At 40.3% G+C, this 26,211-nt stretch overlaps 1 protein-coding gene across 1 annotated transcript in view; it reads right to left on the reverse strand.

Annotated features, from left to right (window-relative positions):
- Positions 1–3,371: 3,371 nt before the first annotated feature.
- The window catches only part of ankrd50 (ankyrin repeat domain 50), a 39,339-nt gene continuing 16,499 nt past the window's right edge, over positions 3,372–26,211 (reverse strand). The window contains exons 4-6 of the mRNA XM_026183518.2: positions 23,259–23,491; positions 5,396–8,940; positions 3,372–5,107 (exon numbers count right to left, since the gene is read on the reverse strand). Of these exons, the coding sequence (XP_026039303.1) occupies positions 5,399–8,940; positions 23,259–23,491 (3,775 nt within the window). The 3' untranslated portion in view covers positions 3,372–5,107; positions 5,396–5,398. The remainder of the gene's footprint in view (positions 5,108–5,395; positions 8,941–23,258; positions 23,492–26,211) is intronic.

Genomic DNA, 26,211 nt, shown 5'->3' on the forward strand with positions numbered 1-26,211 from the left:
GGATGTGTTTTAGGTGTTTGTAGCACAGTAGTAATATGGCATTTTTATAATATGCAATGTATACAAGTTGAGAATTGGGATAATTTCACCTCTGCAGACTGGCTCTGACCCACAAAGAAGTATTAAGCTTGTTTGAGTTCAAATATTAAATCAAGAAGAATCTGCTTTCCAAAGTTATGGTCTATTTATCATTCTCTATATTTGTTTCCATAGCCACTGGTGGCAATAACATGTAGGTTTGTTCATGTGATAAATTGTGGGATTAGAGCTAATGTTTCCCTTCCCAAAAAAAAAAAAAGATACCCATTTGATCTAACTCAGCTTCCTTTGTGACTGAAATGACACATATAAACTAACGCTCATGTTTGCACAAGGGTTTCATTATCTACTGCCCATCTGTGTGTTGCTATTCTTTGGTCTGCAACTGACTGAAAGGAAACTTTTTTTTGTAAATTAAATTTCATGCACTGTTGCTATGTCACATGATTATAATGTAGGTACAATAATGCAGTCATGACGTTTCTTGCAAAATTGGTCATTTGTTTATTTTATTAGCAAATCCTGTTGATTGCAGCCTGTTTGCCAATATAAGTAAGAATATTACACATAGTATTAAAACAAAATTCACATAGAAACATCTGCAATCACTTTTTGGCACAAAACCTGCAATAAAATAGTTGGTGACAGGAAGTGGGCAGGTCCTGAGATGAACTCACTTTTGAGGCAAGCGATAACCAATGAGAGCGCAGGATAACGAGTGATACCGGTGACTAACATATGACAGGAAAGTTAATCTATTAGGGGTTATCTAGACTAGCGATCAGAGGTCAACTTCAAAGCAATTCATAGAGCAAATTACTTCCTGTGTGTATGCAGCTTAAAAAAAAAATTTGTTTACAATAGAACACTGAGTGTAAGATTTTATTGATGAGTCAATTATAACACATTTTTTCTTTGTATAGTGTCACTTTCAGGGCAAATTGTTTTTTAAACAAACAAACAAAAAATCGCTTTAAAGCAGGATTTTGTAAAAATAAATAATAATAATTATTATTATTATTAATCAGTTAATTATTAATTAATAATTAATAAAAATATTTCCCAGATAATCTAAAAATTAAACATACTATATGTAAAAAACAAGATCTACACAAACTTCTTCAGAACAACATAACACATAAATGTAGCAGTTAATGGATTTAAAGTCTCTCTCTCCAACCAAATTGCAGCCATTTCCTCTTCGCTGTGAGTTTGGAGAAATTCACCTTTATTTCAGGTCACAGTTTTAACAAAGCTCGCAGGCTAGTAGTTCCAGTCAATCTAATTTGAACGCCACTGAGATGAATGGCTCTGCATGGCTGCACTCGTGTCATTATAAAACTGGAGGGACATATTTAAATACCCCATTGTAAAATTTCTCCACAAGTCTGCCACTTGGCTGCTTCTTCACCAAATCATTTCTGGCACTCATCCCAAGATGCTGACTATTTATACTTGTACAGATGCCAGTTTCCCAGAACAACAGTTAACATTTGGAGAATAAAACTGGTCTGACATGATGTAGAGTCGTGCTTGAAGTCTGATTTAAATTGTTCAGCTATAGATTTGAACTTACACATTCTGTCCAAGAGTCAACGCAAATTCTTCGATGTGTTTACTCAAGTTAATTGATTAGTAAGAATGACTGTTTGGTGATGTTTACAAATTGTAATTTAGCATGTAATTAGTAATGTAATCCACAAAGCAAAATCTGGCACATACTCATTCATCTCTGCACAAAAAGAGGATTTGTTGAATGCATACAGTATTTTCTTTTCCAACAAAGCTTTGCTCTGGCTAAAGTCTCATAATCGAGAATACATCTGAAAATGCAGCCTTTATTTGTTTTGTCTCACTAAGCTTCGATCAACTGAAAAGGCTTTATCTTGAAAACCCTCTTCAAAGTGTATATTTTTGAAAATTGTATGCAGAAGTTGGAAAATACACAGATTAAAGCTCAACATATGTGATCACAAAGAAACTTGGAAGTAAGACACCAGCCGCACACACACACACACACACACACACACACCTGCCAAAAAGAAATCTTTTCAGTGTTTGCATTCTTGTGAGGATTGCTGATCTCAAGACAAGCTGGGAAATATGTTCCCCACAAGGACACGAGAATTAACAGCATTTTGTGATTCGACAGTCACCTTGAGCCAGCTTAGATCGAAGTACACGCAGGTTTCTGTGAAGCCAAACAAGAAAGCTTGTAGCTAAAGTGCTAAACAGAGATCACATTTACTTAAATGTGAATTCAGCACACACGTGGCTCTCAAAGGCATGCACTAGTTGAAGGCCATTGGGTTTAAAATACCTCTGGAACAAGCCAGCCACAACTGTCTCCATGTTGTGTATATTGTGAGGGAACTTGTTAGCGCTGTATCCAAAACAAGGGCATGGGTGGAGAGCAACCAGATGTGGCCACTGGCAGACGGTTCATGAGGAGATCCTCCAAGCTTGGACAGTGCACACTGCATGACATCAGTACCAGATGGTTCATTCATTAACACCCACCCTCTCAAAACATACAGAGAAGCCTGTGCTGAAGGTCCAAAAGTCTAAATGGCACTTGAACGGCTATTTGGTGCATTTTTTCATGACATTTTGGGTGGTGGCAGTTAAACCTAATTATTCAATAGAACCACTTTGTTCAGATTTAACTCTTTGGTTCAAAGTTAAGTCTTTTTGAAACACAGCTGAATGTTTTCACTGTATACTTTGCATCGATTTGGAATTTGAATAGGAGATAATTCACAATCACAGCCAAAATCCAGTAAAAGCACCCAGTTTCTTTATTGTGAAACTGCGTAAGATTAAATAAAAATGCTATTAAATCAAATCTTTCAGCTACTTCTGTTAGAGCTCTCTTTCAGTTTGCTTTTAACTCAAATGAACAGAGTGAAATGCAGGAGAGGGGGAGGCCGCGATAGCACTTGGCACACTTGTCTGCTCCACTTCAGCGTGATCCATGTGTTGCGATGCCTGCAGTGTCCTGGTTTGGCCCTCTATATCAAATGACCAACAGTGAAGTAGATATTAACAGCACATGCTGTAGTTTCACAGCTCCAATACAAGAGAGAGAGAGAAAGGGAGAGAGGAAAAAGCTGTCAAAAGAATACAAGTACAAAAATATACGCATGGTGCAGATTTTTCAGGTTTTGGTACATCCCCATAAATCAAATCTCTTTCCTTTGGTGGCTTTTTTATTATCCATCTTGTTTTGGACCATTAACGGCCAACACAATCATTTCTGTCAGCATACTGGCCTCAACTATCTGGCACTGTTACTATAAAAGGATGCGAAATGAAATAAGCAAAAATGTCTGTTTCAGCAGTAAAGCAAATATGTTTATTAAGCACTTTAATATACATCAGAAAATTCCACTTCATAGAATACAGGAATTCTTTTTAAATGAAAGTTGAATGTACATTGGAAGCTATTTACAATCCAATCACTGACAGTCAAATCAAAGATGGCAGACAAAACACAGTCAAGACAAACAAGATAACTGCTTAATAAGACTATACAGTATGTTTTTCCAACACTGTTTCTAAACCCGGTCCTGCTTAGAATCCTTCTACCGTCCCTTCATGGCATACATTTGAGCTACTGTAGTACTGAAGAGCTGAGAGCTTTCACTAGGGCTTATAAGTGTTCGTGCATGCGATAGGCTTCTACTCCTCGATCCCAGTTCTTGGCAATATATCTCACCGTTAACATTATGAAAAGCCTGCAAAAAAATATGACACAGCCTGTAAACACTAACGCAGCTCTATAGAATTCATAAGAAACAGATGTTTCAGTTCCCTCAGTGTCACAGCTGAGCACCTCCTCCCCTCAGTCTCCCACAGGGGTAAGTCGTGTCCAACTGATCCTCAGTGTCTCACAGGGAGGAGGCGGGTTAGAATATACCCATTCAACTTTGGCTTTACAACTTTGCATTACAGACAATGTCACTAACAGCTAGTAGTTGTCTTAATGGCTGAAGCCTTTCTGAGTCTGTGTCATGCCCCTGAAAAATCCAGCCAGGAATTAACTGAAAATGAACCACATGACGATACGGAAACAAAGCTTGGATTTTGTTTCTTGCGATGCAGTAGGTTATACATGTAACTGTGCTGACAAATGTATTTTTAATCACTTGACATTGCTGCTTTTAGCACCAAAATGGATTATTTAAATATTTTTTTTAATGCACACAAAACAGGACTCACAACAACAACAACCAAAAAAAAAAAAAAAAAAATCCCATAGGGACAAAATTATTATTATTTTTGTTTACATTTTCGATGAACCTCCCTCTTTCTTAGATATTTTAATAATGCACAAACTTACATAGCCAACAAATTGGGAGTTCAAAATGACTGCAGGCAACGTCTGAAAACACAGCACCATGATAGAATGTAATGCAAAACCAAAAAGTGGCTTTTTTTCCCCCAAAAATAAATACACTTTTATATACTTGTGATGAAAATAGCTATTGACACATCACACACAAAGTAAGTTTAACACGCTGCTCAAAGTTAACACAGATTATTTGGGGTCTCTAGAAAGGCAGACTATCAATGCGCTTACTTCATACCATGGCATCAGTTACTGTTATGTCCTCTGGTTTGTTACATTGTACTCGCAGTACATTGTTGTCAGTGTTTAAAAAGTAGAACAAACATTAATATAAAATAACAGGAAAAAGCATTGGTACGTTTTCTCAAACAGTTACTTAGATAAAACATGGATGGGATACGAGTGACTAGAACAAATGCATGTCTGTCATTTTACTCTTAAAAGTGCATACACTGTTTATTAAATAGCATTACATTAAATTAAGATGATAGTTTGCATGGATACATGGAGAAGGCTGTAACAGATGTAGGCACATTGAAGTATCAGTTCACATAAGCCTTAGGCAGAAAACAATCTTCCCTAGGTAACATTTTGAGGTCTCCCACTGATGAAAAGTTTAAAAAAAAAAGTGTTTTTTTTTTTTTTTAAATGCAGATGAAAACAGTTGCTTTGGCACATTCCCTCCGCCGTCTGCATGACGAATGGCATTCAAGACATCTGAAATGGCACAGGAATGATTTGGGTTAATGTTTTGCTTGGGAGGCTTTCTTCACGCAAGTCTGATTAAATAAAACTAATGGTGGTTCTATTCAGTGCATTCCGGTATCATCTATGTGCCCATTTTTTGCTCCTTTATTAGTCCTTAGACAAGCCAAAAGCATGTGTTGTTTGCTATGTGCCCTCACCTTTTCTTGATTTCAACATATAAACACATGGTTGCTGTATTACATTAAAATCACATGCTGGAATATTAAAAAAACAAAACAAAAACAAACTCTCTCTTACCAGCTATAATGGAGTCTCCTTTTTGTAGTTAAACCCATGGTCTGATCCTTCAATCTGCAGTTTCAGGGCTTGTTTAAGGCTTAGCTCCGTTTCCCCTATGGGATAGTTCTCTAGAACATCCTGGTGGCCCCTGTTTTGAACAGTCCGTGGAACTGATACCCTACCCAAGAAAACCTGATTACCCTGTAGATGATAGTTGGGGTTTGTCATTATCCCATTCCTCTTCTTCTCAGAACAGCTTTGCTGCTGTATGAAAAACTGATCCTGGCACTGTCCCCTTTCCTGCTGAACTGAACCACCAATCATGATCTTACAATGAGGATCTTTCACTGCGATGTTAGCTACCGATTTATTAATGGCAATTCTCTTGTCAAACTGGGTCATCTCATACTCCAGAACCTGACCTTGGGTTGAGCCACTGTTCTTGATTTTCTTCTTGTCTCCCAGTGTTGTTTTGCTGTTTGCTGTGCTATTTCCAGTTTTAGTTCCCTTTGTTGATTTAAGACCGGATTTCAGCTGAGACCAGTCAAAGTCACTGGATGGGGATGATGGCTGCTGACTAATGGACTTTGTCGTAGAGGACGGAGATACAATAGACTGTCTGCTCCGGCTGCGGGGCAGTGAGTGCTGCTGAATCTGTTCTGTAAATGTCAGTCCGTGAAAACTGTCAATGGGCACTGTCTGTGCTGTGGCTGTAGATGATGTGGTTCTCAAAGAGGAGTTTTTTGAACTCTTGAGAGAATTATTTGACAGGGAGGATTTCTGTCTATCTACAGTGGAATCAGGAGACTCTGACGGTGAACTGAAGGCATGAACAGGCCCGTTCTGTAGACCTCGTCCAGATGACTGCACATCTCCTGCCCCAGTGCTGCCAGAACTACTTGATTTGATGGTGAGGGACTGCATTTTACCAGTCACTGCCAATGGTGTTTTTTCTTCCATGGTATGCACTGGGGAGGGGTTGCAGCCATTTAGAGTTGTAGCTCCATATTTTTCTAGAAGTTTTATAATCATTGAATGGCCACCTTTTGCTGCTACTCTCATTGCCGTTCTTCCAAACTGATCAGCGTGGTTGGGGTCAGCACCGTTTTCAAGAAGTATTTGTACAACATCGATGTGACCCTCCTGGGCAGCTATGCCTAGTGCCGTTGCTCCCTGATTGCATGTGTGATCTACATGTGTGCCATTCTCTATCAAAAACTGCACGACTTTTGTATGGCCTTGCCATGCAGCAGACTGGAGGGCAGATCTTTTTTCATTGTCACAGGCATTCACATCAGCATGGTAGTTAATCAGCAGCCTCACCATTTCAATATGCCCTTGCCAGCAGGATACATGCAGGGCCGTTCTGCCCTCAGTGTCACAAGCTTCCACATTTGCGCCATTTTCAAGGAAATATTCTGTCATGGCCAGCTGATTTTCAAGTGCTAGTATGTAAAGCGTCGGGCGTCCGTCTGCATCTTTGCAATCTATATCAGCACCGTGGCTCAGCAGCAGTTCAACAATCTCCCTGTGACCTTCTAATGCAGCTACCCTGAGAGCATTCCTCCCATCATATCCCCTCTGGTCACTGCATGACTTGTGTTCCAGAAGAATTTGCACACAGTCATAATGTCCCTCTTGTGCAGCTAATATCAGCGGTATTCGACCATCATTATCTACCTCTGTGCAACGAGCACCTTGTTCAATAAGGGCATCGCAAACTTGCCGGTGGCCCTCAAATGAAGCCATGTGAAGCGGGGTCCAGCCTGCATCATCCCTGTGATTCTCATCAAGACCTCTGTCCAGCAGAGTTCTGACCACCTCCACATTACCCTGAGCAGATGCAATGCTCAGCACAGTCCTTCCCTCACTGTCAATACTATCAACAGCAGCCCCCCAAAAAAGTAGTGTGTTGACTACAGATGCATGGCCCATTGATGCAGCAGCCAGAAGAGGGGTGCGGCCATTGTTGTCTGTATGATCCACATCAGCCCCGCCTTCTAAAAGCAAGTCAACTACATCTACATGTCCTTCATAGCCAGCCACGAGGAGAGGAGTCATGCAGTCTTTGTCACAGTGGTCGACCTCTGCACCCCTGTCGATCAAAAGGCTCACAACAGATGCATGGCCTTTACTTGCAGGAACACAGAGAGCAGCGACTGAAAGGGCAGTCCTTCCATCAACGTCTTCATGATTAACTTCGGCTCCATGGTCCAACAGGTGCTCAACAATTTCTCTGTGTCCCATATAGGCTGCAGCAATAAGAGCTGTTCTTCCTTCATTGTCTGCTTTGTTGACCTCAGCGCCATGTTGAAGAAGGTTCAACACAATGTCTTCATGACCTCCCCAAGCAGCAGCTCTTAAAGCAGTTCTGCCATCGGCATCAGCACAGTCCACTTTGGCACCAGCATAAAGCAGAGCAGACACAACTTCTGAATGTCCACCCCATGCTGCTGAACGGAGAGCAGTCCACCCATCGTGATCTGTATGGTTTATGTTGGCCTCACAGCCAATAAGGCAGTTGACCACTTTAGTATGGCCCTGCCTTGCAGCAAGGGTAAGTGCCGTCTGTCCATTGTTATCTTCTAGCTCCATGTTTGCCCCTCTAGATATAAGCAAGTTGACAACATCAAGGTTTCCGCTGTATGCAGCATTACTCAGCAGAGTTTTTCCACCGGAGTCACACTGGTTTACAGATGCCCCATTGTCAAGTAGTGTCCTTATCGAATCCTCTCTTTCTAGGGCCTGTTGTACAATACATGAAGCATGATCATCCTCATTGTTTACGTGTGCACCAGCTTTGACCAGTAGCTGCAGAACCTCCTGTTCCTTTGGTATGGAGGTGCTCAAAGAGTCTTTAGCAGGAGTTCCATTCCAAACCATCCAAAGAGCCAGATTAAATGCTTCAATCTGTAGATTGGAGTTCACAAGATGCAATGCAAATTCCTGCACCTCAAGCGGCTTGAGCTGCTTTGCCCGGCAAGTATAACTCATTGCCAACATCCTATGTCCCTCTGCTGCATTGCACAAGTACTTTTGGGTGCAGTGCTTAACATCTAGTAGCCACTCTGCAAAACTGTAGTGAAAGAGGATTTTAGTGCTCCCAAGGCCATCGACCAATAATTTGGAGAGAATGTCCATCTTTTTCTGAAACTCTTCCATGGTCAGTGTCATGTTTTTGGTCCAGACTGCATGGTACAGTTCTTTGACTGTGAGTGGCCTACAAGTTGCAAGGATTACATTAAGAATTGGTTGTACTTTGGCAAACTGTTTTCTGACAAACAGTCTCTGGCAGAGCCACAGGTAGAGGCCATTAAGAGTGCCCGGGATGTCGCGGATCTCACGAAGCATGATAAAGTTTTCCACCACACCATCCAGGACACGTTCCAGGTAAAGGAAACAACCACTGCTCTTGATGTGAAGTTGGTTAAGCATCTCAGCTGTCTCCTTGGTTAGATGCTGCCTCAGGGCCTCCTCCTGATCCAGCCTGTGAAGGATGTACTGTTGCACGTCCTTGACGATGTAGGCCTTACGCAGATCATCAAGGCTGATTTTGCGGAATCCTGAAACAGAAGGGAAGGACATAAGATGAGACTGATGGCAAATTGAGCTAATAACTTACTCAGTATATTAAAAGATCCAAAAGATTAATTCAAGAATGACCTTTGCTGCATTATTTGCTAATGATGAGTAGAGTTATTCTCCCCACACTGGTCATGTCTGACCTTGAGATCCTGCCCTGTACTTAGTCACTGATCATGTACCTTTGGATAATTAGGTTAAGTCAATCTTATTTCCCAAGGTTCTTAAGATAATTAATAGTAAAGCCAGGTTGTTAAAGAAAATCCTTTCAGAGGAATTGAGAGCATAACCCCTCTAACTGCTGGAAACGGAGACAATCAGTGAGTGTCCACTCTCAGCTTAGCCCATGAAATACCAACAAAAACAAAATCATGTCAATTAGTGGCTTTAGTGTATTGGCTAAAACAGCTATTTCAGCTTAGATAGAGAGTGCCAGCATTAGGGAAAAATGTATAATAATTTAAGTATAAACATGGCTGAAACAATGAATACAGCGTAATAATAATAATAATAAAAAAAACAAGCTAGAAAGCCTTGAAGTAACAATGCAGATAACCATTTAAGAAACAAATCTCACATCCTGAGAGAAAACATAATTTATTTCAACACTGGAATCCACTACATTGGTGATTCAGCCCATTCATTAATTGCAGAGACTAATCAGCTAAAGCATATCTGCTGTAAAATGGAAGAGAGCAAGGGACACGTTATTTGCATGACTGTAACACATCAATGGTCTGTAAAACATTTCTCCAATGCCTTACTTATCATGCAACATGCTCCCACATTGACCTTTAGAAATCCTACTGGGGGGAAAAATAATCACAATCACTTAATGAATGATCTTTAATGGGAAATCCTCTCTGAGATGTGGAAAAATGGCTCCATAATGGCCTCTGCTAATGGGCATAAAGTGAACTTTCCTTCATGCTTAAACAATCTGTTCATGGTCTGTGTAGTCTGCAGCCTTGAGGGCAGTAGGAGCATTTTTGCATACTTTTATTTACAGTTCCCATGCTTCTCAGGGTTACTAGGACAGGAAAGAAAGTCACCAGGGTCTGTCTCAGTGTTGTTGACATACTGTTTTTTCCCCCAACATCTAACAAGCCTCCTACTATGGGAACAACTATCTGGCACTTTCGCTCCCTAAACTGATGTGCTTCTTTGCCAGCCTGAGCATCAATTCATTAAAATAAAGATATTTTATCTTCAGATAAAACAGCTTAAAAGAAGAGAGCATTTAGAAAGGTTTACTAACAAGTTCAAAACTTTTATTCTCCATAGTGAAATGTGATTGCTTTGGTTATATAACATCTCTCCTCAGTATGAATCAGATTCTGTCACCAGGCCTGGAGCAGTCCTCTCTTCATCCGACTGCTATTGTGTGGGTAGAAAAGACAGTGAAATCTTATTCCACATAGGCCCAACGGTAACCACACACTTCCAGGCCAAATAGCAAACCTAATGACTTTAACAAGAATTCCCAAGCAGGCACTGATAGTTTGAACAGATCCTGGTAAACAGAAGGAGCAACAGGTTCCCTTTATCGCTGGCTTCTGTGTTGGTTTAAGATAAGCAGGTTCCTTCAAACAGTATCTCACAATAATTCCCTTTTACTCTGTCCTTGAGGCCCTTCGTCACATTTCAGCCTGTGCAAAACTGGTTACTTGGTGAAATTAAAACACTCACACTTCGGATAATGGTTACACTTTATTGTAAGGTCTTTACTGTACAACCTAAAGCCCACTGAGAAGAGTGTTTTAATCAGTACTGTATAAATAAAACTGAATGAAAGAATTTAATCTGTGATACAAGACAAATATTTACTTTGTATTTACTTTTTAAAAGGCACTACTTAAGTGTCATGAAACATCTTATGACTGAGATGCTAAGGAGTGAACAGTTACTGGGATTAAGACAGGACAGGATGAAATAGGATTCATGTAAGATTTCACCCAGAGATCTATTATACAAAAAAATCACGTTCCATTGTTCTTTACATTTGTCTGTATCGTTTTATTTCTTTAGTGATGTGGTGGCCTGTGGTAGATCTAAATGAAAAAGAGGAGACTAAGAATGCTTCTTAACTACAACAACAAAAAAAATATATACATCTAAGAGACTCAACAGCCAATCACACACTCCCCACATCTGTCTGCATACAGCATTATGTAGTATTAAGTCTACAATCTGGGACAGAATGAAAACCTGAGTAAGGAAAAAACCAAACTCCCATATAAAAAAATAATAAATATTATGAAAATATTAAATATGAACATGTAAACACAGGTTTATGTATGGGGCGGTTATGGGAATTCTTTACACTTTAACAAGCTTTAAAGTAATATTCCCCATCATTACAGCCACTGAAAGGCCCTAACCCACTTCTAGTATGCCACTGTTTTCAGTAACTGTGCACATTTTCCACACTCCCTTCAGCCTCTTCTCTCCAGCTCCATGACCTCCCGTATCAACTCCCACTACTTCAGTCCTGGAGGAGTCACTGACATTACAAGAGCCAAATTCATGGCAAGCATGTGATGTAGCCATGTAAAAATCACTTCTGTTTCTGAGTACTTAGAGCAGTTGTGATGTCTTTATTTCATTCTTTGTTTACAAACCTTGGCTAAGTACTCATTTAAAAAGGCCTTTGTTATCATGACTCTGGGGTTACTTCAGGGTTTATATCAAAAAGATACAGACTTGACTGAAGGCACCACACGATCCTAATTCGCATTCCTGGTCTCTCTGTGTGCTCACAACTCCCCTGGCTGAAACTTCAAGCAGTAAAGATCAAATTTCAGCCCATCATGTTATCATCAGAGGATCTCTCACTCATCCTTATATCTCATTTTGTCTAGCCTCTTGTTTCATGTCAGGTGTCCAGTGTGTGGGGGGTTTGTTTTCTTTTTCCCTCAGCTTGAAAGCTAATCTAACTGGTGTACATGCTTCCTTTCTCTTCTACTGTTCTGCTTTGCAGGCCAGTGCACAATCACAAGTGCTCCACTTGACACAAGCACACAGTTTCAAATTTACATTTACAGTCTCTCTCGCTAACGACAGAGAGCTTATGTCTTGTGGACTTTCTGATGCTCGGATGTCAGTGATGGGTCCTCCTACTTCTTCTGGACCAAATCCTTCTTTGGGCATTCTGGGTTTGCTCCAGCTGGAACAGGAAACCCACTAGCTTGGAAGGGGGAAAGAGGCCATGAAAGGGAAAAATAAGACAAAAAATGCTTCATGCTTTAAGAGACCTCAAAATGCATTTGTTTTTTTTGTTTTTTTATATCCATCGATATATCTCTATATCTATCTATCTATCTATCTATCTATCTATCTATCTATCTCTCTCTCTCCTCCCCGTGATGATTTCTTCTATTCACAGTGGGACTAAGAAAAACATTCAGTATGCATTACAGCCCAATTCTGGAGATGCTGCTCTATCATGAATATTTTCTCTGGGGAACAGAAGAAAAATGCTTCTGTGCCGTAGTTTATGATAAACTGTTTCTTCTACATTCCACGGTCGCTGACACACCAATTATGAAGATACAGTGAATAGGAAAGCTGGAGGAGGGAAGAGATCGAAATTTGACTGCAGCCACCATGAAATAAAGCACTTGCTCAGATAAGACAAAAAAAACCTACAACAAGAAATAAAACAATAGACCTACTTAAGTGCCTTTGCTCACCAAAATTACATCTCCCTTCAGTCACATACTGAAAGATAGCCTACAGCTTCTACTTAAGTCATCAGCAGACATCACTTCAACTGTGAAGTCATGGCAATATTATTGCCCTACTCCTGCCGATAAAGCAATAAAACAACCGCAGGGGGAATGTCATCCAACCTGCATTTGATGACTGCGGTGTAACAGGAACTACTATTAAGTACTACACAAGAATGCATGAACTCTCATTGGCTACAAATACCCAGACGCCTTCCAAGAACTATTTCTTTCTTTCCAAAACCCAGCAGTCATGAAGGCCTAGATTTTGCACCATTTTAAGTAGGTTACACAAACTGTAGCTGAGCATTGTGTGTGTGTGTGTGTGTGTGTGTGTGTGTGTGTGTGTGTGTGTGTGTGTGTGTGTGTCTGTCTGTGGATGGTTCAGACCCAGAACAAAAGCGACTGCTAAACAAGCAACAAATGACACATTCATCAGGGTGAGGGATGCAGCTCCTGAGTGCAGGCCTCTGAGCCAGCTGCTGCTCGTTACAGAGCTGGATACCAGCCACAAGAGACAGGGTCTCGCGTACAAAAGAGTAACTGTTTGCTTTCTAGATTAATTTTTCAAATGACGATTGAGCCAGCGTGTGTGCGCGCATGTCTGTCAAAAAAACTTGAGGTCTAAGCTCATCAACTGGGACTGTGGAACGGCAGCTTCTCAGATTCAGCACAATCTTTCGCGAGACCCCATCTTAAGTCACTGGATCCATAAAGAAAACAGAAATCCAAGCCTCACTGCCCTCTCCTCAGGCTCTCCAGTAAACCCGCGCTCAACCAAACGTCTGTTCAACAGCTGCAGCGTTCCCAGCTCCAAAAAACACGAGAGAGCCAACCTCCTAAACACAAGTATGTGGAAGAGAGTGAGCTCCAATGGTCTGCAAACTCGAGTCCTATGCAAGTGTGCTACTCTTCAATCTTTGAAAAATACTGCTGAATTCTTTGTTTGATTGTTTACAGACTCCAATTTGGAGTTTAACAGTCAAAAGGCAACAACTCTTTCTGTTTTATTTTGGATAAATGTGGCTTATTCACAAGTGAGAACAGACTGAGGAGCTGAGATCTGAGAGGTTTCGGCTCAAATCTGGAGCTGATTTAACAGCGCAAAGATGCAAACAGTTGCCATGCTACGCGACCACCAGGCGAGACGCAGAAATGATTACACTTAACAATTAATTTAGGTTTGCTTGAGGCGAGGCACATGAAAACACTCCCGCCCGAACATGCCTCTGCTGACTTTCAAACGGGATGTGAAAGAGTTCCAGTCAAACCTGTTGTAGGGCAGCTGAAGAGGGCTGATGTGTTGGGGGTTGGGTTAACAGGAACATATTCACAACAAGGCCACCTGTGCAAAGAATACTACATCAATCATATAAAAATCTATGCAAAACACAGTAGAAATACTAGGTTTTTTTCCACTAACCCACAAAGAGCTTAGTTATTATTTTGAATGGCAGAAGCTCATTAAGATGGTGACAAGAGGCTGACTCAAAGCAGAGCACCTGTCTACCCCATATGAGATATCTACTCTAAGAGACTTGTCACTGCTATTACAGCTAGCTTCTTGCAGCTGCACAGATGGCTGCAAATTTCATTCATGCCAAAGATTCTAACAGAAACCCCAAACAACAGACATAAATCATAAAAAGTAGCATGACATTTGTTCCAAGTGCACATTTATCCATTAAACGTTCAGACTGTCACAGTGTCCACTGTGAGTCAAATGCTAGTGTTTTCGAGTTTTAGGGAATAGGGTGATGATCGGAGCACATCAGACAATATGAGCGAGGTGTAAACTAACTGTGGGAATTCTTTACTAGTTTTGGATGTCATACAATTCTCTCAAATATTTAAAAATTTTAAAATAAGTTGCCAAGTATACATTGGCGGTTATGAATATACCTTGGCCCCCAACCTAAATAAGGGCTGTTTGGAAGTGGATATGGAATCTGTTCCAGACTAACTGTCACTGAATCATCAAATAGAACTGATTCTTTCTGAAGATGCAACGTTGTAGCTTTGCAATAATGGTAAGCTTCTGCAACTGACCTTCTGACCATGTTTTTGTTCATCATTACACGGGTTGACCTATGAGTAACCTCATTTGGCTCTACCGCCACATGTTTCCATTCACCTGCATAAAAACTGCTCAGACTAGCTTGACAGCAATCAAGTCAAATAATCCATTATCTAAGATCAACAAGTGTTGCCAGGTAGGCCTGGAAGCATTTTGGGAAGACTTCGCATGTACAGATTACAGATTCAGCATGAGGAAAGCTTTGACGGCTTGCTGCGGAATCAGGCACTTGCAAAGTCATTCTTGGCACACAAGTGAAGAGACAGTGTGGTATATTTAAAAGATAAAATATGTCTTTAGTTGCAGCAACACACTGAAAACCATCCCAGGAATTCTTGAAGGGTATTTTAATTAAGGCTTAATGTAAAAACCCTTCAATTAAATCAAAAACCAACAAGTCTTGCTCTGTGCCACCAAAAGAAATGTGAAAAAATGAAATAAAATCACAGGTTCATTAAAATCTGGCAGAGGCATGCCACATACCAAAGGGCATCACCTCAGGTAGGAAGAGGCCAGCCAGTTTTGTTCGCCGTGCTCACAGTCATGTGACTGCACTGCAGCACCCAAGGTGTTATAGATACAGACATGGTAGACCTGTAATTTGCCCGGCTGACAGACGGCATGGTGGTAAAATTACAGTATTCAACAGGGATTATGGTCTCCAGCTCATCCAAAGTGAGGCTCAACATGCAGCCTCACAGACGACAACTTATACATGAATACGGACATAAATCAGTTTGTCCGTGTAAGCCAACTAAAGAAGAAGAAAAAAAAAAAAAAAGAGGGGTAAGCTTATTAATAGCATCTTGCTTGCTTTTGTTAGCCATGGTGACAGAGAATCTATAACGAAAACTAAAAAGAGAACAGAGTGAACTTTGTGTTTTAATAGTAGGAGGCATTTGCTGAACGTGATTTTGGTTTAGTGTTGAGCAATTTAGTCTCTGGTGAAGGCCGCAGCATGACCATAATATGTTGGAATCAATTATTAAATTCTTTTGACTATTAACTGTGGAAGTGCTTCTTCTTTCACTGCTGAAAAGTCTTGGCATTGTTAAGCTCCAAATTCATCTGTTGTTTGTGCAACCATATATCCAGTTGTCCAAACTGTGCCACAAAATGACATTTTACTGTGGAGTCAGTAAGCAAAGCCGTTTTTGCCTCTCTTCGGGGAGCATTCCACAGCAGAAAAGAAATAAACTGTCCTCGCTGCTTTATGACTGTGTTTGTCTTGTCAGTTGGCCAGTAAGATCTTGCGGTCCCTCCAGAGAGGTCTTACATTTGACCAAAAAGAAACCTTACCAAAAAAAAACACATCTAGTGCGATGTTAAGAGTTTTGCTGACCTTTCTGTGAAGGGATTCAACCATAGGCCTCCAGACAAAGGGCTTCTTGAAGAAGTGCATGCACTTTAAAACAGAGCTGCTCTTTTCTTTTGTGGTCACTAGTGGTAAATTAGTTCAGCTTCTTGGCATGTTGGGTTAAGAAAGCTCCATTCATGGTGGACAGAACGAAGGTGGAAGATGTGGTTCAAGCCCTTGCTAGGGTGGTCTACCCTCACCCGAAAAAGACACAAATACAGGAAACAGAAACACAGTCCCACCCCAGAGTAGCACAATTTCCTGAAAGTGTAGCTTTTACTACACAATAGCTGTGAAATCTAATGACTTATCTATATGCAAGCAGTCCTGCAAATTACTCTTGGTTTTTTTTAAAAACAAAAATCCTCACGAGCATGAGCAAATGTGTCACGTTGGGAAGGAAATGAGTAAACCCACCATCAAAATGTCTCAAAGGATGAGTGTCTTTTTAAAGCAGCCACACACTCCTGTAACATTCCTAAGACTAAGCTGGGGTATAACCGTATTAATTAAAGCTGTGATTCATAACCAAGACAAGCTTTTATGTGAGGTTTTGTGGTGGCTACTTTCCAAGTTTTGACTGGTAGGCCCCCCTTAACGCTGGCAACGTTGCTCCTTTTCACCCACTTGAAGAAGTAAAATCGGGAAAGGAGTTAAAATAATTATGTATTTTATTACAGTGGAAATCAATCTAATTGAAGTTGCTGTAACTCTCCTGAGCAGGAATGTGCTTGTTTAAGGGGAGTCATTATGTTTCACAGCTTCAGGAGCACACTGATACTATATTATTATAACTACTGGCACTCCATGCCTTCTCCATCCTTCCTCATCCCTCGCTCATGTTGGCTTTTCACTCAAAATCCTAAATACAGCTTGCACGAGGTTTTGTTTTGCGTTTCCTTTAAAACAGGCTCTATCACAGTTACCTTCCTCCTTCTGTACTCGAGGATTATTCAGAAGATGCTTGCAGACAGAAGAAAAGATTTCGGTAGCAATTCTCTCCTCACTCTGATTATCTCAGATCTTAAAAACACATGCCTTGAGCTCTCCATAAGGTTGGCTGTTAGCCGGTAATACTTGAATTAAATAAAAAAAATAAGCTAAAATATGGACATTAGGTAGGAGTTATGATTTTTGAGTGCAGAAGCTTCAGCAGTAATCATCAGCAAATGAAATATTCAGCGTACAGCTCGAACATTGCACAGCCCTTTCTGGATGCTAATTGGTGGAGAGGTTTGCCTCACTGTTCCAGTGGGAGTCTTGCAGGACAGCAAGACTTCCATCCACAAGTACTGCCCATATATGTTTGTGCCAAGGTTGGCAAAAGAAAGGTAAACAGAGTGAATTGAAGTGACAGTATACAGGACCCAGATACACATGTATCTGAGACGCTGTGGCCTGTTAATCTTAAAAATTTTTGTTTGGTTCTTAACCAAAAATGTTTTATCTAAATTTTTTAAAGTTATTAGCAAAAAGTTAATGATGCAGTTCATTTCTGATAAATTATAAAACATAATTTTAAGCACTTTGTACCTAGAGAACAAACCAAGACTTTAGATTATCAGACTGAGGCAAAGTGTCTGCTAAAAATACCCCCCCATATCGTTTACAAGTAAGAGATGGCAGTGATTATTACCTTAGTCCAGTTGTATATATTTTTTCTATTTATAGCACCAGACTGGATTTACACTTTGATCTGATGAGTCAACCCTGTCTGCATTTTTGTGTCACTGTCAGGAATGTCGTCACCGTGCTACAACTGTGACCTTAAATGACTTGTTGGCTGGATGTCACACTTTCTGACTGGGAAGAAGAAGGGATTTTTACTTAAAGAAATGAAAAATGAAGCCTTGCTTTTCCAGAAGTAAATGTCAATATGAGCCATTCCCTAATAAAAAAAAAAAAAAAAAAAAAAAATTCATCAGCTGATCAGACACCTTCATGTAGTCCGTGCAGTACTCTCTCGAGCCCCCACACATACATGCCTGTTGAGAAACAGTGACTTTAACAAGTATGAATCAAACAGTATTGTTCGGATAGGAGCCCTTACAGTCCAGTGATGCTTTCATGTGACAGACGGGAAAAAAAAAAAAAAAAAAAAAAAAAAAAATCACATGAGTCTGATTCAAATGCTATGTTGGAACTATGATTTAAAAATGGGCTGTAAGTATTTCGATGAGACCAATAGCAAAGTAGGAAGAAAAAAAGATGGCAAGAGATTGAGGTTTGAGCTGAAAAAAATACACACACACACACACGCAACGGGGGGGGGGGGGGGGGGGGGGTGTATTTAAACAGCCAACCCCCACCTTGCACCTTCATACAGCCCTCTTTTCTCTGTCCCTGCTCCACCTTCTGCTGGATGGCCTTGATAAATTGGCACAGATTCTACCCGGCTCCCAACCAAAATCGCTGCCTAAGTGTTTCCACTGCACTACCGCTACAATGCCCTTACAGTAGCACAGCTCAAAGAGAAGGTAAAGTCAGAAAAAGCAGGATTTTTTTTCGCTACAATTTGCATCTCAAGAGTGAAATTTTAGTCCAAGTCAAAGGTAACAAGTCCGACGCTTATTCGAATCGGAATGATCACATAACACGGGTCTGCCAGAGGGATACTGTGCAAAATTCTTGTACTCCTCACAAACTGACCACTCTTTGTTTGTGAGGCATTAGCCAAGCGGATGTGAGTGAGGCATTCTGCAGCAGAAGTCAGTATGCCTCCTTCCTGTTCGGTCTCTGAGGTGCTGAAAACTTCCCAAAGCACATTCCACTCAGAGATAGACACAAGGAATAACAGTTGAGCAAGAGACAAGGAACTCTGAGTTTTGCTCCTGGGGAATAAAGTCATCTCCTTAAAAAAAATTAAATGAGAAATTCCAGCTGAATGCACTTGCTGTGAGTCAGACTGAAGCAAATTTTGCAAAAATCAAAGGTAACAGAAAGCTTTGAGTTACTCACATAAAAGGAGTCTGAATTCTTTTAGTCATTTTAGAAATACAGGACCAAAATTCAGGTCCAGTGAGCTCCCTTCAAAACCTTGTGGTTAAAGGTCATTCCTCAAACTTTATCAGCACTGTATTTACAAAACCACAAAGTTCGCATTACCACAAACCAGAGTATACTGGGAAACTGACAACCTCCACTGCGACTAAAACGGACGCTCATATAAAATAGTAGTTTGCTTTGCAGCAAGCATGAAAGTGGACGCTTTTGGCAGGTCACTGCCATCTCTAAATTGTAAACAATATGCAAGATATTTTTAGGGGACACTTGGCCTCAGTCTGATACTCTAAAGTTCTTTGGTCTATTTTCAGTCCACTGCTGCATGAATAAGGAGCATTCATAGTGCCATATTAATAATAAGGTACAAAAGGCAATAGAATACACTGTGAGTGAGTGTGTGTGTGTGTGCAAGTCCACATCCGTCTAAGTGTGATGGGAAAAAAAGAAAAAGTCAGTCTTGTAGAAGAATTTCCAGCACTGGACTAAAAGCGGAAGACTGGATCCAGACAAAACAAAGACACTGCTAAAAGCATTAGATCAAGGCTTACTGTAGTTCTGCAGGAGGATTTCAGTGCATAGACTAGATAATACCTTTTATTTCAGTTCTTTAACTGTGGAATATGTTCATAGAAATAAAAAGACATCAGCAAGTCTAAACGGAAAGGAAAAACAAAACCAAATATGTCCTTCACTCCCTTCAAGCAGGGACATCACATCTCATATGTGAGGTTGGCACTCTTTTCAAAAGTAGATTAATCTTTTTGAACCAATTGCTTGGCAATTGGAGTAAGAGCTCAACAAAAGCTTGGCCATCATCAAAGAGGCAGTAAAGAGAGAATGAGCTTCAAAAATGGAGAAAAAGAAGATAACTGCCACTTATCAGATTGTTCCACGATGAAACTCACCTCAAACCATATATTAAAAAAAAAACAAAACCAAAAACAACAGACAAGTACAAACAAAAGAGGTGCAACAAGCAGAAATAGAACTAACAAGTAAAAAACAAAACAAAAACAAAACAAAAAAAAAACATATACCAAAGACGAAAATGTTTTTTAAGACTATGTTCCCCTGCTGAGTCCGCTCTGAACATGAAGTGCACACCAGATAAAATCTCACTATTGAAATTAATGATTTGGGCCAGACACAAACTGCTGCCGAAAGAAAATCAAATATAAAACTTCTTCCATCTGTGTTGTCTGTGGACACAAAGTTTTGGAAAACGCTTTAAACTAAACTGATACCAATCCACACGGGTTCCTACACAGAACCTTTTAAGTTAGAGGAAAGCGTGGGTGGGCGTGTCTTTGAAATTATGAAGTGGGCAGCCTGCATCACTTTTGGTTTGTTGAATTACATGCACGATGCCCACGAACGACTCAAAGTGAGACTCTAGTGTCCTGAATTCCTGTTTCCACTCTTATACAAACAATGACTAAGAAACAAACTCACAATGGAGAAACTAGACCCATGGAGTGGTTGGAACTTTTGCACGGAAATAATGATCAAAATAGCTGACAATTCATTTTCTTGCAGGAGACCTACAGCGGGTTAAATAAGTACTAAATGTGTTACCAGTTTTCTAAGTTAATACAAAATGTGCTATTGAGATGAAATTCTCACCAGATGTCCCATCCAAGCCCCACAAGCAAAGAAATCAAACCATAGATGTCCATAAAATTAAGTGTAATAATGAGAAATGACACAGTATTGAACACACTTACTGAAATGTATTTAATACTTTGTACAGAAGCCTTTGGTGATGCCTCCTGTATAGAGAAATTCTTCTCATGCATTGCTCAGGGGTGATTTTGGCCCATTCTTACACACATACCTGAAGGTTTCCTTGACCCCTTCTATGAACTTTTGTTCTTTCCATAGATTTTCAATTGGATTGAGAGCAGGTGTTTGACTCGGCCATTCTAGCAGCTTTATTGTCTTTCTCTGAAACCAACACAGTTTCCTCAGCTGTGTTTGGGATCATTGTTTTGGTGAAACATCCATCCTCGTTTAGTCTTCACCCTCCTGACGACAGCAGTTTCCTATTAGGAATGTCTCTGTATATGTTTTCTATTTATCCTTCCTTTAATTATATGACGCGTGCCATTGTCGTATGCTGGAAAACAGCCCCACACCATGATGGTCCCACCTCCAAACTTATTTACTTTTGGGATGTTATGCAGTGCCTTTTGAGCTTCTCAGCAAACTTTAAACTTGCTCCAACATGCTTTTTCTTTAGCAACAGTCTTGTGTAGCGAGCGTGCATACAGGCCATGGTGGTTGACTGCATTTCTTATTGTTTTCTTTAAAACAATTGTTCCTGCTGATTCCAACTCTTTGTGTAGCTCTCCACAAGTGGTCCTTGGCTCCTGGAAAGCTCATCTGATAATTCTTTTCACTCCTCTGTCTGAAATCATGCTGGGAGAACCTGGTCGTGGCCAGTTTATGGTGAAATGATATTCTTTCCACTCCTGGATTATGGCTCCAGCAGCGCTCACTGGAATCTTCAAGTGGTTTTGAAATTCTTCTGCAACCAATGCCATCAGTGTCTGTTGCAAAAATAAGGTTGCAAGGTCTTGCAAGAGCTCACTGGTTTTACCCATCATGGGTTGTATATCTTTGGTAATGAGATACCTTTTTATAGGGACTGAACCAGCTGTTATTCATTAGCATTAAGTGGCAGGATTGCTTTCCAATTACTGATAGATTTCAGCTGCTGTCATGACTTTCTAGGTCTTTTTGCACCTCCATTTCTTCATGTGTTCAACAGCTTTTCCCTGTGTCATGTCTCATTATTGCAAACAACTTAAAATATGGACAGTTATAGTTTGATTACTTTGCATGTGTGAATTGGATTGAGGGGTTACCAACATCTGGTGAAAATTTCATGTCAATAGCACCTTTAGAAATATAGTTACTAAGAAAACTGGTGACGCGTTCATGATTTACTTTACCTGCTGTATATATGAAAAGCATATTTTAAGAGTCCTGAAAACAACTTTGAGCGTGACCTCTTAATTCTAATTACACTGTTGCATTTAATTTGGAATATATACAGGAATACTATTTGTATTATCTAAAATGATAAGAGGCAAGCAACATAATCCACTGAAGACAAGCCAGAACATGAACAGACTGCCAAGCAAATTAATTTGCTGCTGGGACTAGATATTAAAGAAGGATGCTTGTTACCTGTCCTATTAATTTTATAGGATTTTAGGCGCACATTATATTGTTACCATGCATTTCTGTACATACTATGCACAGAGACCTAATCGCGATCATACCCGATCCAATATAAAATCAATAGAAATATCAGCACTACAAATAGAACTGCTTTTGGAGAATTTGATCATACAAACATAGGCATTTCATAATTTATGCAGGAACAAAAGGAAGAACGCATGTAGCTTGTTCATCCCCAAATCTGACCGCAAGCACCTCCTGAGGAGGGAGCAGCACAACTATTCAGACTGCTGGGATGTTGTGTAACAGTAAAAAAGGTAAAGTGAGGGCACTAGAAGCTCCCACATTCAATGGCTTTGGAAAGGTAGACGGGGGACACGCAGCAATGTGAGTCTGCAGAGGCAACTTCCTCCCACACAGTTAGGTTTTTGATTAATGTTATGCCAGCTCATCGCCACAGAGTAGGCTGCTGGCCTGACAAGGAGATAATAGCAGTGGGTATGGTACAGTGTCACAAGACAAGGAAAAGCTGCATCTCTTACAGAAGTCTGCAGTGGTGACTAATCCCTTCAGGCATGTCATAATGTTAGAAAGCATTCGAAGCAGTGACAAAAAAAAAGAAAAAAAAAAAAAGAATGATGCTGCAGGCTTTGTTTGTAACTGCTGTATTTTTTTTGTCAAAATGTGTATTATTAAATCTGAAAAATGGTTGCCATCAAGCGGAACAAGCATACAGCAGTACTGACAATTGCAAGTACTTTCTCATACATCAAACTGTCTCTTTTCAGCAGCTCAGCTCAGTTGTAATAATGGTATCATAGTGATTTTGACAATGATGTATTGACTTTTAAAAAACTACATGTAACACCCTAAAGCTTTTGGAAAATTGCCTCTACACTTGGAGAACAGTTATCTTAACTGAGCAACGAGAAAAGTTGAACCATTTACCTGTGAACAGTTTGGTAATGGCTTTGTTCTGTCGTCGTGCGGAGCAGATGAGCAGCAGCCAAGGAGGCAGAAACTCATGGTGACTGGCCAGGAGCTCTGCAATGGTCCTGGGAGAACCTGGGGAGGACCTCTGTTCCCCCTCACCCAGCTGACTGCCTTCATCAATGGAGTCCACAAGCAGGAAGAGTGCCTGCTGAGGAGGCTTCACACTCAAGAGAGGCAGGAGTACACACCTGATGAAAAAGGATGAGACATGGAAGGAGAAAGAAAAAAAAAAAATCTGTTACAATGTTTTCATCTTTTTGATTTTGTTCAATTGATGACATAAATCATCTTCTTTCAGGGGTTGCCACTGCAGATTCTGGTCTCTAGCATACTCATCTGCATGTTCCCTTTCACTACTTCCATGAATCTTCTAATTTTCTGCTTCTTCTCCTGCCTAGCAGCTTCATATCAAACAGCCTTGGTACTCTACATATGTCCAAACCATGTTAAGCTTGCGTCTTTACCAGCTCCACCTGTGGTGTCCCTCCAATGTACACTAATGTAATGTTGTTGGCCACTCCCAGTAAAAGTCTTAAAATCTTCAGTTCTGCCACCTCCAGTTCGGCCTCCTGTCTTTTTGTAGCATGTATTTAAAGTCATGTACCTCCACTCTTTGCATCTTCCCTGTTACAACTGTCTCCCTCTCATTCACACACACATATTCTGTCTTGCCTCCACCGGCTTTCATTCCACTTCTCACTAGAGCATACCTCCAACACTCCAGACCATCTTCCACCTGCTCCCTACTCTGACTGCAGATCAGGGTCATCTACAAACATCCTAATCCATGTAGACTCTGTCCTGACATCATCTGTCAACCTATCTTGACATAAAGAGTAAAAAAAAACCCCCCCCAAAAAAAAAAAAACTACCTAAACCTTGATAGGTCAGTGCATTGTCACTTTTATTTTTTTATGTTGGTTTAGCTAGCTAAATTCTATATTCACTCTTATTTACCCAGAAAGTGATGCATGTTTTTATTTCCCCTTCTAATGAGCTCAGATATTCATGCTTATGAAATAAAAACTGTTAGTAATAGTAATAAACATACTATTGACATTCTCTGCACAGCAAGTGCTTCGCTTCAAGATGAATACAAACAGTTGGTCTAATACAGTGAAACAGTGGCTTTACAAGGACACAAGAGTCACAACACAACCAATTTCAGTTAAACTGTTTAAATAGGGAGAGCAAAGGTGTTTAAGTACATCTCCATCCAGCTCAAATTGGATCCATTAACAGGCCTGCTACCGATGATCTGCGCTCAAAGAGAGATTTACAGATGATACAATCACTATAATTCGTCCGCCTACCACCCCCCCCCCCAGTGAAAAAACTTTGCCCGACAACTAGATTTTCAGCTTTGAGATTATGCCAAAGATGCGGAAGGAGAAAAGTGTTTTGCAACTTTAACCACAACTAAACATGGATATTTTCTTCAAGTCGAATCTCAACTGATCTCCCAATAACATTAAAATTGATGCCTGAACATTAACATCCATTAAAAAAAAAAAAAAAACAAACTGTAGCATTCAGTAAGAAAGCAAATGTGTATTTTAAGCATATGCCACATTAACCGTTTATGAAAGTCCAAATGTAAGTGAGGCATGATTCTGCTTCAAGGCTAATATGCAGATCACACATAAATGTACACTGAACTAATTTTTGTTCGCAGGACTTCTGTTCCACTGTGACTGCAACTAGTTTGAATCCCCCATAAGATGTCTGCCTGGGGAAAATGTCATCTCCTAATACTCACAAAATTGCTTCCAGCTCAGCTGGCTGTGATAAAGGATCTGAGGATTTCATATTAGTGACATTTTACTCTGGGTCTAGGTTAATTAAACATTTAAAGGAGGTTGAACAAATTGATTACTCAACATAAAAACTTGACTCAAGAGTAGACGTGGCTGCGGGGCATTTGAGGATCTTTTAGGGTAGCTGCCGCGCAGATAAAAATCAGTCACCTTCCGGATGATGGGATGGTCTCTTTAACTACCACTCTTCTTTAATGGAACTGACATTGCTTGTAAGCGTTGTCATAAAACACCAAGACGCAGTTTTAACAAGATGTTTTTTTGGATGTTCAACAGCCTGTTACTAACCCTGCGGCTGCAAAGACATTCCCTTTTTGAGGTTCTACCATTCAAGACCTAAATTTTACTTCAATTTATTGTCCGTAATGAACATGAGTGCAGGAAAAGCCATGTTATTTGGGATGCAATTTCAGTCTAAAATACAAAAGATGCCACTTCTACAATTAATTCTTCTTGAATACTAAAAGAACTTCGACTAAAAAAAAAAAAATCCCCAAAACTCTGATAGAATAAAATAAATACCGTATTTCCCGGACTACAAAGCGCACCTGAATATTAGCCGCACAAGCTAAAATCAGGGGAAAATCCTGTTTTGTACGTACATTAGCCGCACCTGACTAAAAGCCGCAGGTGTTTCAATGTTGACTTATCATATGTAAGAGAATATGCACAAAGGGAATTGTCAGGAAAGAGATGGCTGTTTGGAGACACACCCCTTTTATTAATATTTTGAAAAACAAGTTATGGGTACATATTTGTACATGTAGTACATAACAGTAACCTACAGCACACCAGAAAAATAGATTCGGACTACCTTTTAGGCTCAGGTGCAGTGACACGGCTTTAACAAGAAGAAAAGTCAGTCATTCACCATCTTTCTCTTCTTCCTGCGCTCTAAAACCACCAAAGTCCTCTTCTCCAATGTCGGAAACGAACTGGCTCAGGATGGCTTCGTCATCCACTCTCCGCTTCTCTCCTTCGTTGTCACTTTCAAAACCAAAGAAATCCTCGTTGTCAGTGTCGGAGTCGAACACCCTCAGAAGGGCCGTGGCGGTGTCCTCCTCTCCATCATGCAGCAGTCCAGCCCTTCA

This window comes from Astatotilapia calliptera, chromosome 2 (genome assembly GCF_964374335.1).
Source record: "Astatotilapia calliptera chromosome 2, fAstCal68.1, whole genome shotgun sequence".
Taxonomy (NCBI): domain Eukaryota; kingdom Metazoa; phylum Chordata; class Actinopteri; order Cichliformes; family Cichlidae; genus Astatotilapia; species Astatotilapia calliptera.